Genomic DNA, 20,214 nt, shown 5'->3' with positions numbered 1-20,214 from the left:
CTTTGTGGTGGCAAAGAATTGGAAACCAAGGGAATGCCCATCAATTGGGAATGTCCTAAACAAATTGTGGTATATGAATGTAATGGAATACTATTGTACTGTAAGAAATGAGGAGCTGGAGAATTTCAGAGAAACCTGGAAGGATTTACATGAACTGATGCTGAGTGAGATGAGCAGAACCAGGAGAACACTGTACACAGTAACAGCGACATTTTGTGATGATCAACTGTGGTAGACTTGGCTCTTCTCAGCAGTGCAATGATCCAAAACAATTTCAAAGTACTTATGATAAAAAATGTTCTCCACATCCAGAAAAAAAGAACTGTGGATTCTGAATGCAGATTGAACCATACGGTTTCTACTTTCTGGTTGTTTATTTTCTTTTTTGAGGTTTTTCCCTTGTGTTCTGATTCTTCTTTCACAATATGACATGCAGAAATAGGTTTAATGTGATTACACATATATAACCTATATCAGATTGTTTTTCATCTTGGAGAAGGGGGAGGGAAAGGAAGGTGGGAGAAAAATTTGGAACTAAAAATCCTATGAAAATAAATGTTGAAAACTATATTTACATGTAATTGGAAAATAATAAAATATTTTTTAAAAAAGATGTTACTCTCTCTTTGCATTCTCTAAAAGGGCCAGAATTTCAGGTCAGCTACTATACTTACTGGCTAACTGAGGGATTTATAATATTTCTCTCTGGAACCAACATAAGTAGCAGACCATGAAAAGAAAATGCCCAAGTCAGACATGTCTTCATCCTCTCCAGGTTCTAGTCCTTACTCTCTAGACTTTCTCTGCTATGTCTCTGCTTAGGTTTTCAGCTTCCTTTTATGTGTTCTCTTTCCCCATTAGAATGCAAGCTCCTTGAAGGGCTTTCTTTCTGCTTGTATTTGTAGCACAGTGCTTTCAGTAGCTCAAATTGTAGTGCTGTGGAATGCAGGTTGTAATTACTCTGTGGCGAAACATATTTATATAAATTAAAATGTATATAAAAATTGTAAAATATAATAATTATATTATTATAATAATGCGTATTAAAATGTGTATGCATCCTGATTGACTCTTTGTTTTTCTTTACAAAAAACACAAATAAGGTCCAATAATGCAGAAAAAGAGATTCCAGGGAAATCATCCACCAAAATCTAAGATTCTTATGCCTCCTAAGAGACAGGAGTTGCTACCTCGAAAAGAACGGATACCTCTTAGAGCTCAGAAGCCAATACTGGTGAGTTTTATTAAGTTCCCCCCTTTAGGTCTTTATCCTAAGGTACTTTTATATTCAATCTACAAAAAAATGTATTAAGTGTCTACTTATGCCAGGCACTATGCTAGGAAATTGCCGGAGTCACAAATAAGAAGAGCAGGGGTCTCAATTCATGCACATGAGACAAAATTTAATCACAGGATGCGGATATATATATATATATACACACACATATATATATACATACATATACATATACATAAATATATACACAAAAATATATCAGAAGGCTGGTTAGTGTATCTATATCAGTGAAGCAAACTTAAGCAATGTAACATTAGAACTTTCACAACGATGAATATCAGGAACGAGATATTTTTCATCTAGTTACGGCCAAAACACTCTGTTAGTACATTCTATCTAATCATATGTTTGTATCTTGTTGTTGGTATCTTGTACTTCTGTATCTTGGCTACAGCCCTGACGTCTTCTAGCTGATGACGCAGGGGTTGTTGCTCAAGTGCAGTAATCATACTACATTTTGTTAACCCATTCTAATCTAGCCCCCGCAGGAAATGGTGATAAAAAGACAAAAAATGAAATAGCACTCTCCTCCATAGAGTTTACATTTTATTGGGAAGGACATATATACATACATATATGCACACATATACTCACATACATATATGTATATATATATATACAGATGCACATGTGTGTATAGAAACACAGGTATATACTATATATATGTGTGTGTGTGTGTGTTCATATGTATATATACCTCTATAGATACACAGATACATACTGTATATATATTTCTATGTATATATACATCTATAGATACACAGATACATACATGTTATATGTATATGTTTCTATGTATATCTACATCTATAGATACACAGATACATAATGCTATATATATATATGTTTCTATGTATATCTACATCTATAGATACATACTTTATATGTTTCTATGTATATATACATCTATAGATACATAGATACACATAAGTACATCTATATATGCATATACACATATATACACATATCTCTGTGTGTGTGTATACACACACAAGGTAAATTTTTTTGGTGGGAATCACTAGTAACTGAGGGCATCAGCAAATACTTTATGTAGGAAAATGGCCCCTGAGTAGAATTTTGAAGGAAATAAGGGATTCCAAGAGGCACAAGTGAGATATAAGTACATGGAGATGGGAGAGAGAATTTGGGGTGTGAGGAACAGCAAGGCTAGTTTCCCTGGGCATGGAGTATGAAATGCATGATAAGACTAGAATGGTGGACTGGATTCAGGTTGTAAAAGACTAAATCAGATTAATTCAAAATACAATTAGTAAATTCCTACTATGTGTCAGATACTGTGCTAAATGCTGGGAATACATATACAAGCAGAAAGAACCCCTCAAAGAGCTCTCATTCTAATGGAGTAAGGGAGCCCATAAAAGGGAACTGGAAATCTAGTTAGGGGCATGGTAGAGAAAGTCTAAAGAGGCAGGAATGGAACCTGGAGACAATGAAGACATGGCTGGCCTCAGAATTTTCCTTAAAATGGTGGTTCTGGAGGGGCCTCTAGGTAGCACAGTGGATAAAGCACTGGCCCTGGATTCAGGAAGACCTGAGTTCAAATTTGGCCTTGGATACTTGACACTTACTAGCTTCTGACCCTGAGCAAGTCACTTAATCCTCATTGCCCGGCAAAAAAATAAAAAAATAAAAAAATAAATAATCATGGTTCTGGGAGAAACCAACCAATCTCTTTTGTACTTTCCTATTATTGTCAAGAGTATTTCCATCTCCCCCTTGCAATGAACAAATATTTATTAAATGCCCCTTGTATGCCATACACTGTAGTAGGTGATGGTGATACATACACAAATAATGCAACAATCCCTACTCACAGGGATTCTGAGTACTCACAAGGATCACACGTTCTAGCAGGAGAGACAAGGACATATACAAGTTGAATAAATATAATAACAATAATAATAACAGTGGCAATAATGACTGTTGGTATTTATACAGCACTTTAAGGTTTGAAAAGCACTATACATGATGTAATCTCATCGAATCTTTACAACAGCCCTATGAGATAAACAATTTAAATATTATCCTCATTTTATAGTTAAGGAAACTAAGGATGAGAAAGGTTAAATGATTTGCTGAGTGTCACACAGCTAGTGTTTGAGGCAGCATTTGAACTTTGGTCCTCCTGATTTCAAGTCTACCACAGTACAGGAGAATTTGGGTGGATGGGTACTATCTGGGGATGTTCAAGATGCAAATGCAAGAGAATAAATCCAAAACACTTACAAGCATAGCCTCAAAATAATTTATAGTTTGTCCACAAGATCCATTAAAATTTCAAGTAGAAATGATGCGAATGTTTTTTTTTAATTAGCTTAAAATGGGAATATGAATGAAATGGGAGTGATGAAGAATTGGAAAAAGAAGAATTAGAAAGGGAGTTAATAGTTTAGTACAAGAGGCACAAAACCAAGTACCATATACTCTGAAAATTAGAATAAACTAAGTAGAAGTTAATGATTCTATGAGATTACAAGAAGTATTAAACCAAAAAAAATAGAGGAAAATGTAAGTTATCTCACATCAAAAACAACTGACCTGGGAAAAGATTATTTAAGAATCATTGGACTACCTGAGAATAATGATTTTTTTAAAAAATATTATACACACACACACACACAAGAAATGGAAAAAAATAACTGTAAGACAATAAATATTGACTAAGCTCCTATTAATTGATAAGCACTGTACTAAGTTTTGGGGACATAAATAAAATGAAAGAAAGTTCCTATTCTCAGGGAGCTCACAATCTAACGGGGGCAACAACATGGAAAAAATATGTAAAAACAAATTATATATAGGATAAATAAGCATTAGAATTAAGTAGGATTGAGGGGCAGCTAGGTGGCGCAGTGGAAAAGCACCGGCCCTGGATTTAGGAGTACCTGAGTTCAAATCCGGCCTCAGACACTTAACACTTACTAGCTGTGTGACCCTGGGCAAGTCACTTAACCCCAATTGCCTCACTAAGAAAAAAAAAAAAAAGAATTAAGTAGGATTGAGAAAGGCTTCCTGTAGAAAGTGGGATTCTAAGCTGAAAACTGAAGGAAACCAAGGGGGTGAAGATGGGGGACGGCCAGTGAAAATACTTTGAGTTTTTTCTTTGAGGAACAAGAGGATCAGTATATAGTACATAGGAGGGAGTAATTTAAGTTCTATAAGAGAATTGGAAAGGTGGGTGGGAGGGCTGGATGATAAAGTTCTTTGAATGCCAAGCAGAGGATTTTATGTTTGGTCCAGGACGTGAAAGGAAGTCACTGGAATTTACTGAGTTATCATGATCAGACCAGAATTTTAGGAGAATCATTGAATGGAGGATGGACTGGAGTGAGGAGAGGCAGGTAGGTTAATTAGCAGGCTATAGTCCTAGTCCAAGCATGAGGAAATGAGAAATAGAGGGCAAAATGGGTATATAAATAATCTACTGGTAACCTCCTGAAAGAAACTCCAAATTGAAAACTCCTTTGAATTTCATAGCACAAAACCAGTGCTTCCAGGTTAAAAAAAAATACTGCGGGGGCAGCTAGATGGCACCGTGGATAGAGCACCAGCCCTGGAGTCAGGAGTACCTGAGTTCAAATCCGGCCTCAGACACTTAACACTTACTAGCTGTGTGACCCTGGGCAAGTCACTTAACCCCAATTGCCTCACTAAAAAAAAAAAAAAATACTGCAAGCAGCCAGAAAGAATGAGCTTAGGGGGCAGCTAGGTGGCACAGTGGATAGAGCACCGACCCTGGATTCAGGAGTACCTGAGTTCAAATCCGGCCTCAGACACTTAACACTTACTAGCTGTGTGACCCTGGGCAAGTCACTTAACCCCAATTGCCCTGCCAAAAAAAAAAAAAATTAAGAATGAGCTTAAATATCAAAGAACCACAATCAGGATCACACAAGATTTAGTAGCACTAATATATTAGAACAGAGAACATGGAATACAATATTCCCAAAGGCAAAAGATGACTTTTACCTTTACAGTCTTATAACCAAGAGTAATTTACCCAAAAAACCCAAAATAATTACAAGGGTGGGGGGAATGGACTTTTAATAAAATAAAGAACTTTTAAATATTCTTATGAAAAGACCAGAGCTGAGTAGAAATGACATACATGAGAGTAAAGAGAAACATAAAAAGGTAAGTAGAAGCAAACAAGCAGAAAAGATTTTATAATGATGAAGTTTTTGCATTCTAATGGGGTGATACAAGCATCCCCTAGGAACTAAAGTGTCAGCAGGAGTCATCAAAGAAAACAAGTAAGATAGCCTGAGAATTTTGTTTTGTTTTGTTTTGATGATCTTAAAAGAGGAAAGGAAAAGATGCAATAAGAAAGAAAAGCATTTGAATTGTGGGGGAAACTTATCTCACATAATCTGGGGAGCAAGTAGAAATCTATAAAATGAGAAAGGGATGGAGGGAGTGGGCATCTTTGAACATCACTTTGAACTTATGCAGAAAGAAGTGAGTGGAACCAGGAGAAGAATTAATACTATAACAACAATATTGTAAAGACTAATAATTTTGAAAGACTTAAGAACTCTGATCAACACAGTGATCAACCATGATTCCCAAACACTGATGATTTAGAATTCTGCCTATCTCTTAACAGAGAAGTATTGAACTAGATATGTAGAGTGGGACATATATTTTTAGACATGGTCAATGTAGAAATGTATTTTGCTTGACTGTGAAATTGCTGCAGAAATTTTGTTTTTCTTTTTTTTTATGGGTGGATAGACAAGGAAGAGGAGAGGGAGAGAGGACTGATACTTGTTAATTGAAAAAATTTAAAAATTCAATGATTTTGAGATAATTTATCAGAATGACACATATTTGAAAAATACTTTTCAACTTTTTCTTTCTTTGATACATTAGATAACTTATTGTTATAATTTTTTTTTACTATATGTTACTTTTAGCATCAAAGCCCCCAGAAAAAGGTGGTAGGAAGACCAGATGTTGCTCCAGGTTGCAGACTTTATGGCCATTTTTATGCTCAACTGGACATCTTACAGAAGAGAGCTTATGACCCAAGGTATCAGTATGTTTCTGAAATCAACAGAAGAGTTGATAGATATTATAGACAGAAAGAAGGCTATGCTTCTCCTCCAGCTCAATGGTAATACATTCAAACTTAAACTTTCATATTCTAATAATATCTTGATTGACCCAACCTTTTTTACTTTGTGATAGTTACAGTTTTTCTGACATCAAATAATCAAGCAGGAAAGTCTAAAACCCTCTTCTTCCCTTTATTTTCATCTCATTTGCTATTCTTTTTTACTCTATTCCCTCACAAGCCAGTTGTGCCAGCATCTGGACATAAATAAGTTGGAGGATGACCTAAATGGTGAAAAGTCTTGAGAATGTTCCATATGAAAATCACCTGAAGGCCGCTGGGGATGTTTAACCCATGGAAGAATAAGCTGGGGGGGCGGGGGGGTGGGCAGAATAGGGGAACATAATAGCCATCTTCAAGGATGTGAAGAGTTTCTCAGATATAAGAGTGATACCATTAGTTCTGCATGGCCCCAAGGAAAGCACTGGGAGCAAAGGGTGAAAACTGAAGAGGAGCAATTTTAGGCTCAATGTGAGAAAAAAAAAAAGTATTAAACAATTAGAACTATTTAAAAGTAGAGTGGGGGAGGGCAGCTGGGTAGCACAGTGGATAGAGCCATGTTCCTATGCACGTATAAATAAATGCACATGTGTATCTTTATATAGGTATGTATATGTGTATATACACACACATATTCTATCATTTCCTTGCCTCTGTATCAATTCACACAAATCTTCCCCCAGATCTCTGAATTCTTCATATTCATGATTCCTGATGGCACAATGGCAACAGCCAAGCGGTGCAGTGGATAGAGCACTGACCCTGAAGTCAGGAAAACTCATCCTTGTGAGTTCAAATCTGGCTTCATATACTCACTGGTTGTGTGACCCTGGACAAATCACTTAATCCTGTTTGCTTCAGTTTCCTCATCTGTAAAATGAGCTAGAAAAAGAAATGGCAAACCATTCTAGTATCTTTGCCAAGAAAATTTCAAATGGGGTCTTGGAGAATGAGACATAACTGAAGAATGATTGAACAAAAATGACACAATTTTATTCCATTAAGTTCATATAATATAATTCGGTCCCCTGGGTATTTTTCCAGTGCTTAAACATTGGAGTTTATATAACTCTTATTAAGTCAGGTCTTCTTCATTCTGTAATTTTATAGTTAATTTTTTTTTTGGAGCCTAAGTGCAGAATTTATATTATTTCCTATTACATTTCATTTTATTAGATTCAGGCCATCAATCCAGTCCATTGAGATCTTTTTGGATTTTGAAGCCATCAACCATTATATTAACTAACTATACCTCTGAGCTTTGGGTTATCTGAAAATTTCATAAGCATGTAATTAAATTATTGATAAAAATATTAAACAAAACACAGCTCAGGAGAGAGTCCTTTTCTCCAGAATGAACTCAATCTGCTAATCCACATTCTTCGCCTTTAGTCACTCACACAACTCCAAATCCAATTTACATTTCATCTTCCTGTTCAAAAGGCTATCATAAGATTTTGTCAAATACCTTTCAGAAATACTGTGTGGGGGCAGCTAGGTGGTGCAGTGGATAGAGCACCGGCCCTGGAGTCAGGAGTACCTGAGTTCAAATCCGGCCTCAGACACTTAACACTTACTAGCTGTGTGACCCTGGGCAAGTCACTTAACCCCAACTGTCTCACTAAAAAAAAACAAAAACAAAAACAAAACAGAAATACTGTGTGTACAAATATTGATTTGACAGCCTAGCAACTCTTTCACAAAAGGAAATGAAGTTGGTTCAACAAAACTTAGCATATGATTTAGAGCTGAAAGGGACTTTAGACATCATTAAGTTAGGTCCTCTCATTTTACAGATGAAGAAACTGAGGGCCATGGAGGTTAAGTGAATGGCCCAAGGCGAACTAGGTTTTGAATATGGGTCCTCTGCAGGGATGTGTTGGTAAATATTTAACAATACCCAGGACACAATTTAAAGTTTAATCTGCATTATCAATATTGTCTCCATCATTTTCTTAGGTCTAGTCAATCAATCAAAAAATAAATCAAGCCCTGATTTGTAGCATTTTCAATTTCCAAGGTGTAAATGTTCACACTGAAAATTTTACAATCAGCTCTAAGTGGTATGAGCTGTTGGCAGCACATTCCTGCTCAAAATTCAGTGGTCTTTCCACAGGACATGATGGTATGAATGCGAAAACCAACATGGTAGATTTTTTTTTTTTTTTAGTGAGGCAACTGGGGTCAAGTGACTTGCCCAGGGTCACACAGCTAGTAAGTATCAAGTGTCTGAGGCCGGACTTGAACTCAGGTACCCCTGACTCCAGGGCCGGTGCTCTATCCACTGTGCCACCTACCTGCCCCTGGTGGATATTTTTTAAAAGACATGTTCAGAGAATGGAAGAAAGAGTAGGTAATATAGAATGACTATGATAGAGTGACATGTTCCTGTAAGAACAGGTAAAGTTCAGAATAAGTGAAGACTAGCAAAAAAAGCTAAGGATAAGAAAAGGTGTGTGTGTGTGTGTGTGTGTGTGTGTGTGTGTGTGTGTGTGTGTAAGCTTTTGGGGGGAAAAGAGGAGCCTTACTTGTGGTAGATGGAATTATGTGAACTGATCAGAGAGATAAGACAACACTGCTCCTTTCTCTGCCAGGGAGAATAATCTTTGCACTGGAAAAGACAGAATAAAAATGGCTAATAACGAGTTGGAATGTAATGTGATATAAAGAGATTAACTATATCTGGGAGGGATAGTTAAAACACTGGATGACAGAATCAGGATTCCAAAAAAAAAAAATTTATCAGGCTAGAACAATGAGCTGAACTGAGTAAGAATGAGATTTAAAAGAGATCAATGTAAACTCTTACACTCGTGCTCCAAAAATCGACTTCACAACTACAAGATTGAGGAGGCATGAGTGGATCTCAGGGTTCTAGTTAGTGTACTGCAGCCTCAAAATTAGTCAAGTGTAATGAAAGCTAATGTAACCTTAAGTGACATTAAGAATCTGGCTCTTCATTTCTCCTTTTAGGGTTGTTGGGTTTTTGTTGTTGTTGTTCTTGTTTGTTTGTTTGGTGGTTTTTTTTTTTTTTTGCAAAGATACTGGAGTGGTTTGCCGTTTTCTTCTCCAGCTCATTTTACAGATGAGGAAACTGAGGCAAACAGGATTAAGTGACTTGCCCAGAGTTGCACAGCTAGTAAGTGTCTGAGGCTGGATTTGAACTCAGGAAGATGAGTCCTCCTGACTCCAGGCCCAGCAGTCTATCCACTGTGCCACCTAACTGCCTGAAAAAGAAGTATAAGATCCAGGATAAAGGAGGTAATAGTTCTGTAGGGTCTGGCTTAGTCAGTTGGAGCACTGTGTTCAGTTCCGGGTAATCTATTTTAGGAAAGACACTGATAAGCTAGAGTACACCCAGAGAAAGGCAACATGAATGATTAAGGTCATGGAGTTCATACCATATAAGAATCAGTTGAAAGATCTGACAATATTTGGCCTAAAGAAAAGAAAAGAAGACAGAAAGGATTAATAGTTGGGTTTTAAAATTTTGTTTTGTTTTATTTTGTTTTACAAGCATGTGAAGGCTTGTCACATGGAAGAGAGTTTAGACTTTTTCTTCTTTGGGGAAATGTATTCTACATTCCAAACAACGAATTTATAAACATTTAGGAAACAATCTGTTTTTAAGTAGGGGACTATCTATATTGATTTTTTTGAAGTGGGTTTTTTTCTTTTTTAAGTAGGAGCCTTCCCTTAACCTATACTTTATCCAGTTTCTGCCCCAACTCTCCCCTCTTGATTGCCAAATTTCTTTTTTTTTAATTTTTAATTTTTATCTAATTTTTTAAATAGAATTTTATTTTCCAAAATATATGTAAAAGGGGCAGCTAGGTGGCGCAGTGGATAGAGCACTGGCCCTGGAGTCAGGAGGACCCGAGTTCAAATCTGACCTCAGACGCTTCACACTTACTAGCTGTGTGACCCTGGGCAAGTCACTTAACCCCAATTGCCTCACCAAAAAAAAAGAAAGAAACAAACAAAATATATGTAAAAACAAAATTTTAACATCAATTTAAAAAAAACTTTGTGTTCCAACTTCTCTTCCCCCCCCCCATTCCTACCCCCCACCCACAAGAACTCAAGCAATTCAAAATAAGTTATACACAAGTAGTCAAATTTCTTTAAAAAGTCTTTTCCTGATGCCTCAGCTTCCTTACCACTCACTGTCTTAGTTGGCTTCCTTCTCCATCACTCCACAGAAATGAATCTCTCATTGACCACGCACATCCTCCTTATCACTGAATCCAAAGTTCTTTTCTCAGTCAACAATCTCTTTGCTCTCTTTAACATGTGATGCTATTGACACTCTCCTTCATCTCTTCAGCTTTTGAGACAGCACTCCTAATACTTTTTTTGAACCACTCCTCCCTTCTTTGTCTCCTTTGCTGTCTCCTCTTCTCCTTTTCATGTCCTTAAGCTATTTTTTCCTACAAGGATCTGTTCTCAACTCTCTTCTTTTCTTCTCTATACTCTCTCCCTTAGAACTCCTCATTTACTCTCAGACCTCCATATTTTTTTCACAGGTGGCTTGCATATATTTATCACGGGGCCCTGAAGTCTACCCTGAACTGTGGAATCATGTCTCCAACAGCAGATCAGGGCAGTTCTACCTGAATATTTTACTAGGATCTCGAAATCAGAACATCTAAAGTCAAATGCATTATTCCCACCTCCTCAAATCTCCTCCTGTCTTCAACAATTTCTATACATCGGGATATTATTCAATCTCCCACGTTAGAAAAAACAACCCTCAGATTTTCTTTGACTCTTCCCTCTTCCTCAGTTCCAACATCTAATCAGTTGCTAAGTCCCATCAGTTTGGCCTCTGTAATATTTCATTTCTCACGGTGAAGTCCTGCATCAGCCCTATTCACACCTGGTTTACCACCTCAGCTTCTTGCTTCCTCTTTTTTCCTCTTCAGTCCTTCATAATGCAATCAGGTCAATGGTGGATCTGGTCAGGCACCTCCTTTGCTTAAAGCCTGTTGTCTACCAAATTCCTTATCCTGGCAGGCAAGGTTTTCCATAACCTGGGGCCACCCTACCTTTCCAAGCTTATCTCTTATTACACATTTGAGTGAGCTTCTGCCAAAATTAGTTTGCTTGCCACCACTCCTAGCCCTCACCCCATAATAGATACTCTTTGTGTTTTTTTATTAGTTCCATTCTTCATATCTCTTTCTATGCCTTTAATGCCCTACCCTGAGGAGTATGATAAGTCTAATATGCTCAAGAAAGCTGATTGTGAAATTTTCACTTAGGAAATAAGCAAAAAAAAAAAAATAGGACTTGATTTATTGTTCTATTAATTGTCTAGACTTCAGAGAGTGGTGGATAAATGTCAATAATGCAGATTAAACTTAAAAGTGTGTCCACTGGGCAAAGCAAAACAAAGTAAAACAAAAAGTGTGGAGAGCTAGTTCTTAAATATTTACCAACATACTCCTGATCCTCCTCTCAGGCAGTAATTATCTCTCTTGGTGTCTTCTATAGTACTTCCCTCCTCTCTATCATGTTTTGCATTGCAGTTGTTTGTGATTGTCTCTCTCTCTCTTTTTTTTTTTTTTTTTTGGGCAGGGAAATGAGGGTTAAGTTATTTGCCCAAAGTCACAAAGCTAGTAAGTGTCAAGTGTCTGAGGCTGGATTTGAACTCAGGTCCTCCTGAATCCAGGGCCAGTGCTTTATCCACTGCACCACCTAGCTGCCCCTTGTGATTATCTCATTCCATTCTAGATCTTAAATGCCACCTATATGCCAGGCACTGTGCTAAACAGTTTACAAATATTATCTCACTTGACCCTCATAACAACCCTGTGAGGTAGGTGTTATTATTATCCTCATTATCAGTTGAGAAAACTGAGGCAAACAGAGGATAAGCAACTTGCCCAGGGTCACACAGCTATTGAGTGTCAGAGGTCACATTTGAACTCAGGACTCCAGGCCCAGCACTTTAGTCACTGTGCCATGTAGATGTCTCATGAAAAAATAGTGCTCTGCAAAGAGTAGTTGCTTCAAAAATAACTAACATTCAAACTGAATTAGAGAACCCTGATCATTATAGTTATTTTTTTGAGTGTAGAGAATCTCTTCTGCATGAAAGAGCTTAATAATCATGCAAGAAAGTTTGCTTCATAAATCCTGAAAGAACATTAATTCTATTTCAACTGGACCTGTGCATGTTTTCCTCATTTAAGAAGCTACTTGTAAAGTACCAGCCCTGGATTCAGGAGGACCTGAGTTCAAATCCGGCCTCAGACCCTTGACACTTACTAGCTGTGTGACCCTGGGCAAGTCACTTAATCCTCATTGCTCTGCCAAAACAAAAACAAAAGCTATTTAAGAAGAACTTTCTCCAATAATGCAGACTGGCACCTTCTCTGAAGTTTTTAAAGCTCACAGAGTTGCTTGAGGCAGTAAAAGGTTAAGTGACTTGCTTAGGGTCATACAGGCAGTATCAGGAAGAAAGGAGACTTGAACTCAGGACTTTCTGCTCCTCTATTCACTATGCTGTATTGTCTTTCTTTTTTTTTTCTTTTTAGTGAGGCAGTTGGGTTTAAGTGACTTGCTCAAGGTCACACAGCTGGTAAGTGTTAAGTGTCTGAGGCCAGATTTGAACTCGGGTCCTCCTGAATCCAGGGCTGGTGCTCTAACCACTGCACCACCTAGCCACCCCGCTGTATTGTCTTTCACAGCAAAGACTCTAGCAGTTATGAATCAGTGGCATTATATAATAAATCATTTAAAACTTTTTATACCATTCTGCAAGTAAATATGTATTGTTGGGGTTTTTTGAAGGTGCATATGTAAGATTAGAGGCTGGTTTATCAATATTGAATTAGCCAAACACTTCTTTCTTTTTTTTATTTTTGGCAGGGCCACACAGCTAGTAAATGTCAAGTGAATGAGGCCAGATTTGAACTCAGGTCCTCCTGAATCCAGGGCCGGTGCTTTATCCACTGTGCTACCTAGCTGCCCCCCTGAATTAGCCGGACACTTCAAAAAATGTGCCCCTTATAGGGACAGATAACTCTTGTGGCATAAACAGATTGTGAGTTGGTTTACGGCAAAACCACTAAGTTGTCTATTCCAGGAAAAGTAGCTTTGGAGTAGACCCTTTTTCCCCCACTGATTTCCCCTTCCCCCCAGTTGCTATTCACTCTTGATTCTATTAATTTCTTCCATGCAAAATGAACATTCCTCCTACTCTTTGACCTTGAAGTTGTCCTTTCCACTTCATAAAGGTGAACTGAAGTTGGATTTTCAACTGTGCACTAAGATTTGCCAACTGTCAATCTGGTTTCCTGAAATTATTCTAAATTGCTCCTCTAGCTGAAAAATGTTGTTTTTCTTAAGGCCTGCTGAGTACCTTCAGAGAAGACTGGAAGCTCAACAGTATAAGCTGAAAGTAGAAAAACAATTGGTAAGTAAAATGCCAGATTCTGGAAGAAAATCAATACATCTGACTCAAAAATTTTGTTCTGTATGCCTTTCTGTGCCTGTTGCTTCAATATACGTTTCCTGATTTTTTGCCCTTACAACATTGGAGGCAGTTCCACTCCATATTCCATCCCCAAAGTTAAACATCAGATTTTTCACATCTCCTTTAGCATTTATTCTTTGAGAAACACAATCTAGGTGTCTAACATGACACAGGAGAACATTATGTTTCTGGAGCATTATGTTTCCACTGATAGCCTTCCTTCAGAACATTGAAACTAACAACTTTTAATGTAACTTAATAACTTCTAGAGTTTAATTCAGGATGAGATTCTTTCTTAGAAGGGAGAGAACTGGGGAAGATTATGTTTTTAAACAGAAAACTATTTTGCTTTATAAATGATATTACTGATAGGACATTTGCCTCATCAAAAAAGGATATTTTAAAAAATAGTTATTTCTCATTTTATTATTTATATTTATTATTCATTGATAGGGTCTTCGTCCATCTTCGGCTGAGCCAAATAACCAATTTCAAGTGCAGGAAAGAAAAGGAGAACATCCCAAATTCCAGGATCTACGGTCTAAGAAGAATGAAATTAAGCAAGAGGTCAGTCAACAAGCATATATTAAGTGGCTACTGTATGCCAGTCGCTGAAAGAAAAGCAAAAGCAAAAACATGTTCTTTTCCCTAAAAGAGCTCATATATTAATGGAGAAGACAATATGCAAATAACTGTATGTATAGCATAAATGAAAGGTAAAGAAAATGCTCATATCTTGCATATCTATAACCATTATAAGATGATATTGGTGACAACATTACTTTCTATATGAACGGAAGAGGAAGCATGGTGTGGTGGTAAGAGTATTAGATTTAGGGGCAACTAGGTGGCTCAGTAGAAAGAGTGTCAGCCCTGGATTCAGAAGAATCTGAGTTCAAATCTGGCCTCAGATACTTGACACTTACTTGTGTGACCCTGGGCAAGTCACTTAAACCCAACTGCCTCACCAAAAAAAAAAAAGAGAGAGTATTAGATTTGAATCATAACACTTGGCCTGAGCCCTGGTTCTGCTAACTGTGAGACTTTCATCCCTTTTGTTGGAGTGTACAAGGTATTCAAGGGGGACTAGTACCTCTGGTGTGAGGGCTTGTCAAGACCTTTTCAGGGCTGTTCATCCACTTTTGGTGTCCACCTGCCACTGAATTCTCACCTGTGGCTCCAAAAAGCTGTAGCGTGCACAGCAGCCACACCCTGGTAAAAACTGCCTTGGCAGAGGGGCTAAACCAGGCTGAGATAACTGAAGGGCCTCAAAGCTATTGGTGACTTGGGGGGTGGGGTTTCTACTCTAAGCATGCGATGACTGCCCCAGGTGAATGGGCGTAGAAGAACAATTTGTTCCTGTGGACCAGGAAGGTGGCTGGAGCAGGCACTGTGGCGCTCTTAGAACTTGGTCACACATTAAAGACGCCCAGGTCATCCAGTGCATCGAAGGCTATCAGCAATCATCTTGACTTTTGTTCTGCCAGTGGGCTCTGATGACGCTGGAAGAGAGAACGAGGCCGGTGACCAGGTGTGGCTCTCACTCACTTAAATCCAATTCGTGGATGAGTCGAAATATCATCGCATGGTGTTATTTTCAAAAATGAAGGATCAAAAAAAAAAGAAGGATAAACAAGAACTGATTTATTTAAAAAAATGCTCGCTTCAGCAGCACACATACTAAAAAAAAAAGATAGGGATGAGGGGGAAAAGAAAAACAAAAGAAAAATGATTGGCTTTTTGGTCAGACCGATCGTGGAAAGCTTCATGGATTATTTGGCCTTTGCCTCTAACCTTGAAGGATGAGTTGGATTTGAATCCATGGAAAAATGAGGAGGGATTCCAAGAATGCAGGACAACATGAACAATTACATGGAGACAGAAAAGTATAAGGTTTTGTTCTGGGAGTGGTGAGTAGATTAGAAGGCACATTAAATTATCTTAAGAACCAGTTTTACCTGATGAGCAGGCAGATTTCAGAAAAACCTGGAAAGACTTAAATGGACTGATGCTGAGTGAAGTGAGCAGAACCAGGAGAACACTGTACCCAGTAACAGCAACATTGTGTGATGATCAACTGTGATGGACTTGGCTCTTCTCAGCAGAGCAATGATCCAAGACAGTTCCAAAGATCTCATGATGGAAAATGTTCTCCACATCCAGAAAAAAGAACTGTGGAATCTGAATGCAGATTGAACCATACTGCTTCTACTTTTTTTTTCTTTTTTTAGGTTTTTCCCTTTTGTTCTGATTCTTCTTTCACAACATGACTAATGCAGAAATATGTTTAATGTGATTGTACATATGTAACCTATAGCAGATTGCTTTTTGTCTTGGGGAGGGGGGAGGGAAGGGACAGAGGGAGAAAAATTTGGAACTAAAAATATTATAAAAACAAATGTTAAAAACCATCTTTACATGTAACTGGAAAATAATAAAATACTTTTATGATTAAAAAAAAAGAACCAGTTTTACCTTGGTTTCTATCTTGATCTATTTATACCTTCAGAAACAGTTCACCAAAGAGAACAATGAATTCAACATTGGCATAGGGGGCTATCCGATCACAGGCTTGGCCCTGCATGGACTTCTTCTGTAAGCTGACTAAAACAGAAAGGAAATACACAATATAGGATAAGAAGTGGACTATGGCAGCACCATCTTTTTTTTTTTTTTTTGGCAGGGCAGTGGGGGTTAAGTGACTTGCCCAGGGTCGCACAGCTAGTAAGTGTCAAGTGTCTGAGGCCGGATTTGAACTCAGGTCCTCCTGACTCCAGGGCCAGTGCTCTATCCACTGCGCCACCTAGCTGCCCCTTGGCGGCACCATCTTGAGGAAATGTGGCAGTTCATTATATTCTATACCAACTACAGGATCCTTGAGTCTCTTCAGACCCTAAACTGAAGCCTTTCCAACCCTTTGTTGATTGTAGATGAGTAAGAGGAATACATATCCTACATTGAGTCCAATCCCCTTGTTTTATAGATGAGGAAACTGAGGCTCGTAGGTTAAGGGGCTTAGCCAGGTATATACATCTAATCAATGTCTGTTTAACCCTTCAAGCACACGTGAATGTAAATGGCTATGATTAAGATAGCATGAGTGGCAGGCCCTTCCATGTTCTGTTATCAGGCCTGTTGTTTTTGCAGATTTGCCTTTTTGGAATCCTAAAGGTTACACAGATTGTGTGAATAATGATATTATTGTGCTAGGAAAAAAACGGAATTCATTACCAGTTTAGTTATATAATGCAACAACTATAGAACTATCAGAGCCTTTCATTTGCCCAGGTGTACAATCTCAGTATCACACTTCCCTCCTCGTGTTCACTCTCCTCACATATCCAAGCAGCTGCCAGATCCTTTTGTTTTTAACTCCACAGCATCTCTTGCATATGCTCCCCTCTTTCTGCTCACACACACTACCCTGGCTCAGTACCTCATCTCCTCTCCTCGGGGCTGCCCCAAGTCTCTCAGTGCAATCCATCACACACACACACACACACACACACACACACACACACACACACACACACACACACACACACCTGCCAAAATGATTTTCCCCAAATGTAGGTCTGACCAGGTCACCCCTCTGCTCAAGAAACTCAAGAAACTCAAGAAAGGGCTCCCTAATACCACCAGGATCAAATATAACATCCCCTGTTTGGTGTACAGAGGCCTTCCCAACCTAACACCAGCCAACCTTTCTAGCTTTATTACTTTCATTTCTTGCACTTTGTGGTCCAGTAAATTGGCCTCCTAGATGTTCCTTCACTCATATAAAAACACAATTAAGATATCCATAAATAAATTGAAACTAAAGTGTGATACCTTCTACTAAGCAGAGTCACTTGAAGAAAGGAGGGTCAGATTTATACTGAAAGCTTTCTAATGAGTTAAAATCAGGAATAATTCACTTTTTAAAAAATTGTTTTTGCTTGGTGTCTGGTCAACATCTACACACAGAGAAACATGACTCTAGCTGCAGAACTACTATGGTCATAGACTGCTATGATCCATTATTTCTTTGCTGTTATCTTTTAACAAAAAACTTCCAAAAAAAAAAAAAAGGAAGACAGAAGCCAAGAAAAATTCCCTGACTTGGCTAGCTACTTGGGCCAAGTGAAGAGGGTACTGGACCCAGAGTCAGAACAGACCTGTGTTCTAATCCTGCCTTAGCCATGAACTGTGTGACCCTGGGCAAATCATTTAACTTGCCTATATTGGCTTCCTCATTTACAAAATGGAGATAATAATAACATCACCTTTCAAGGATAAAATGTAAAATTATAAAGTGCTTCGCAAGCTTTAAAACTCTACATAAATGCCAGCTATTATTATCGAAGTAACTGAATCATTTCTAACTATTATTTACTTCTGCCCTTTACCCCAGGACATAAATAGTTTGTTTGTTTTTTAATAATGAAGCACATTCAGTCATAGTGCTCCTAAGAATAAAAAGGGGTTTGGTTTCATTAATACATTTAAAATATTATTTATTTTATCTTTCCCTCATTCTTTTTCATTGCTATTTTTGTACATGGCATATTAACCTAATAGCATTTATAAATGCATGTAGCAGATAATTCTGTGGTCCTTCTCTCTCAGAGGCAGCTGACTCCTTCTGTCCTTTATGGTTCTAGGGTCCACTGAGGGGTTGGGGGGGTATCTCTTTTCTCTGCCTTCAGTTCTATGCCCTCCTGTCTGTGCTTCCTCCCACTGTTAGGTCCCAACAATGAACACCTTAGTTCTATTTAACCACTTAACATCAATTAGCTTTTACAAAGGGATGTTTACCTTAAAGATTTAAAACAGAACAGAAGTACAAACATTTCCCCCTGCCACCACGGGGGAGATGCTTTCCTGTATCATCTCAGTCTCTGGGGAGAATGGGTTCAGAACACCTGTTGAGTTCTGCTCTCAGGTCCTGCTGGGTTGGGTCCTGAAGGTCATTCCTGAAGATCACCCCTTCTTTCTAAAGACATTGATGCCAAGCCCGCTGTTGGGACACTCACACTCCTGACTGTTCAAAACTCATAAGGTGGGAGTCTCTGATTCCTTCCTAGGAGGGAAAGGAACAAATGCAAAGGCCACGGACCGAGGCCTGTTTTACATGACCACATTTTGGCCCCATTGGGGAGGAAACCCAACATGGCTTCTCTTTCAGCATTGTCTCATTAGACACCAGCAGAAGAATCAGACCCCGAGCAGAGGGACAAAACAGAATGATGACTTGAAGACAATGACCAAGGCTGATGACAGCCTTTTTGAAAATGCCTGCAGTTCTAACCACTTAGCCAATCATTCACCGTCTGGTTAGCAGACCAGACCCAGTTACAAAATGTCCCAGTCTTTCCAAGGCATTTCCATTCCATTTCATCACAATTTTCTTGAATCATGGTCCTCAGTTTCTCCCCAGGAAGAGACGCCATCAGAGGCACTATGGGCATTCACTAGAACCCAGTTACATATAAGTATACATATACTGGAGGCATGTACTCAAAAGTGTTTTACTAACAGGGGTAGGTATTCAAAAAAGTTTAAGGGGGCAGCGAGGTGGCACAGTGGATAAAGTACCGGCCCTGGATTCAGAAGGACCTGAGTTCAAATCTGGCCTCAGACACTGACACTAGCTGTATGACCCTGGTCAAGTCACTTAACCCTCACTGCCCACAAAAACAAACAAACAAACAAAAAAGTTTGAGAATACTGATGCAGAGCAGCAGACTTCTCTAATTTCATCTAATGCCAGTCAGTTGTGAGTGTGTGTGTGTCTGTGTTTAAATTTTTGATGTATTCAAATGATACCCAGCTTCTCAGATGGATCTGGAATCTCAGTGATGTTAGAGTTCCCTCTAAGGATGCAGATCTCAACCTATTTGTACCTGCCCATTTCTATATAACTCTTGTCTTCTGCATCCATGCCTCCCATAAGTTTGCCGTGAGGTTCCACCTGGTGCTAGAGATCTTCCTCACTTTCTCCTGACATTGCAGTGTGGAACAAATGGGCCATTCACTTGTCATTCCTCGTCCTCGCCACATAACCAGCCAACCTTCCCTTCCTAACATTTCCTGGATGACATCTTTTATTCCTGTTCTTTGATGTTCTTCATTGATTATATGTTGCAACCTGTCACCCTCCTTCCATGTGCTTCTCTATGCCCTCTGTATGCTACTTGTCTTTAATTCTTCAAAGATAATTGTATTCTCTGTCTCATTGCTATGTAGAAAAAGAGAGAGAGAGAGAGAGAGTCGGTGCGCGACTTTTTGTTCACAGATGATTGTGCACTCAACACA

At 38.5% G+C, this 20,214-nt stretch overlaps 1 protein-coding gene across 1 annotated transcript in view; it reads left to right on the top strand.

The window, feature by feature from the left end:
• NEK5 (NIMA related kinase 5) overlaps positions 1 to 20,214 on the top strand; it is a 116,409-nt gene that overhangs the window by 48,546 nt on the left and 47,649 nt on the right. The window contains 4 exon segments of the mRNA XM_043997635.1: positions 1,104 to 1,234; positions 6,250 to 6,434; positions 13,791 to 13,857; positions 14,371 to 14,484. Of these exon segments, the coding sequence (XP_043853570.1) occupies positions 1,104 to 1,234; positions 6,250 to 6,434; positions 13,791 to 13,857; positions 14,371 to 14,484 (497 nt within the window).

Source organism: Dromiciops gliroides, chromosome 3 (genome assembly GCF_019393635.1).
Source record: "Dromiciops gliroides isolate mDroGli1 chromosome 3, mDroGli1.pri, whole genome shotgun sequence".
Lineage (NCBI taxonomy): Eukaryota > Metazoa > Chordata > Mammalia > Microbiotheria > Microbiotheriidae > Dromiciops > Dromiciops gliroides.
This window is presented reverse-complemented; position numbering and strand designations above follow the sequence as displayed.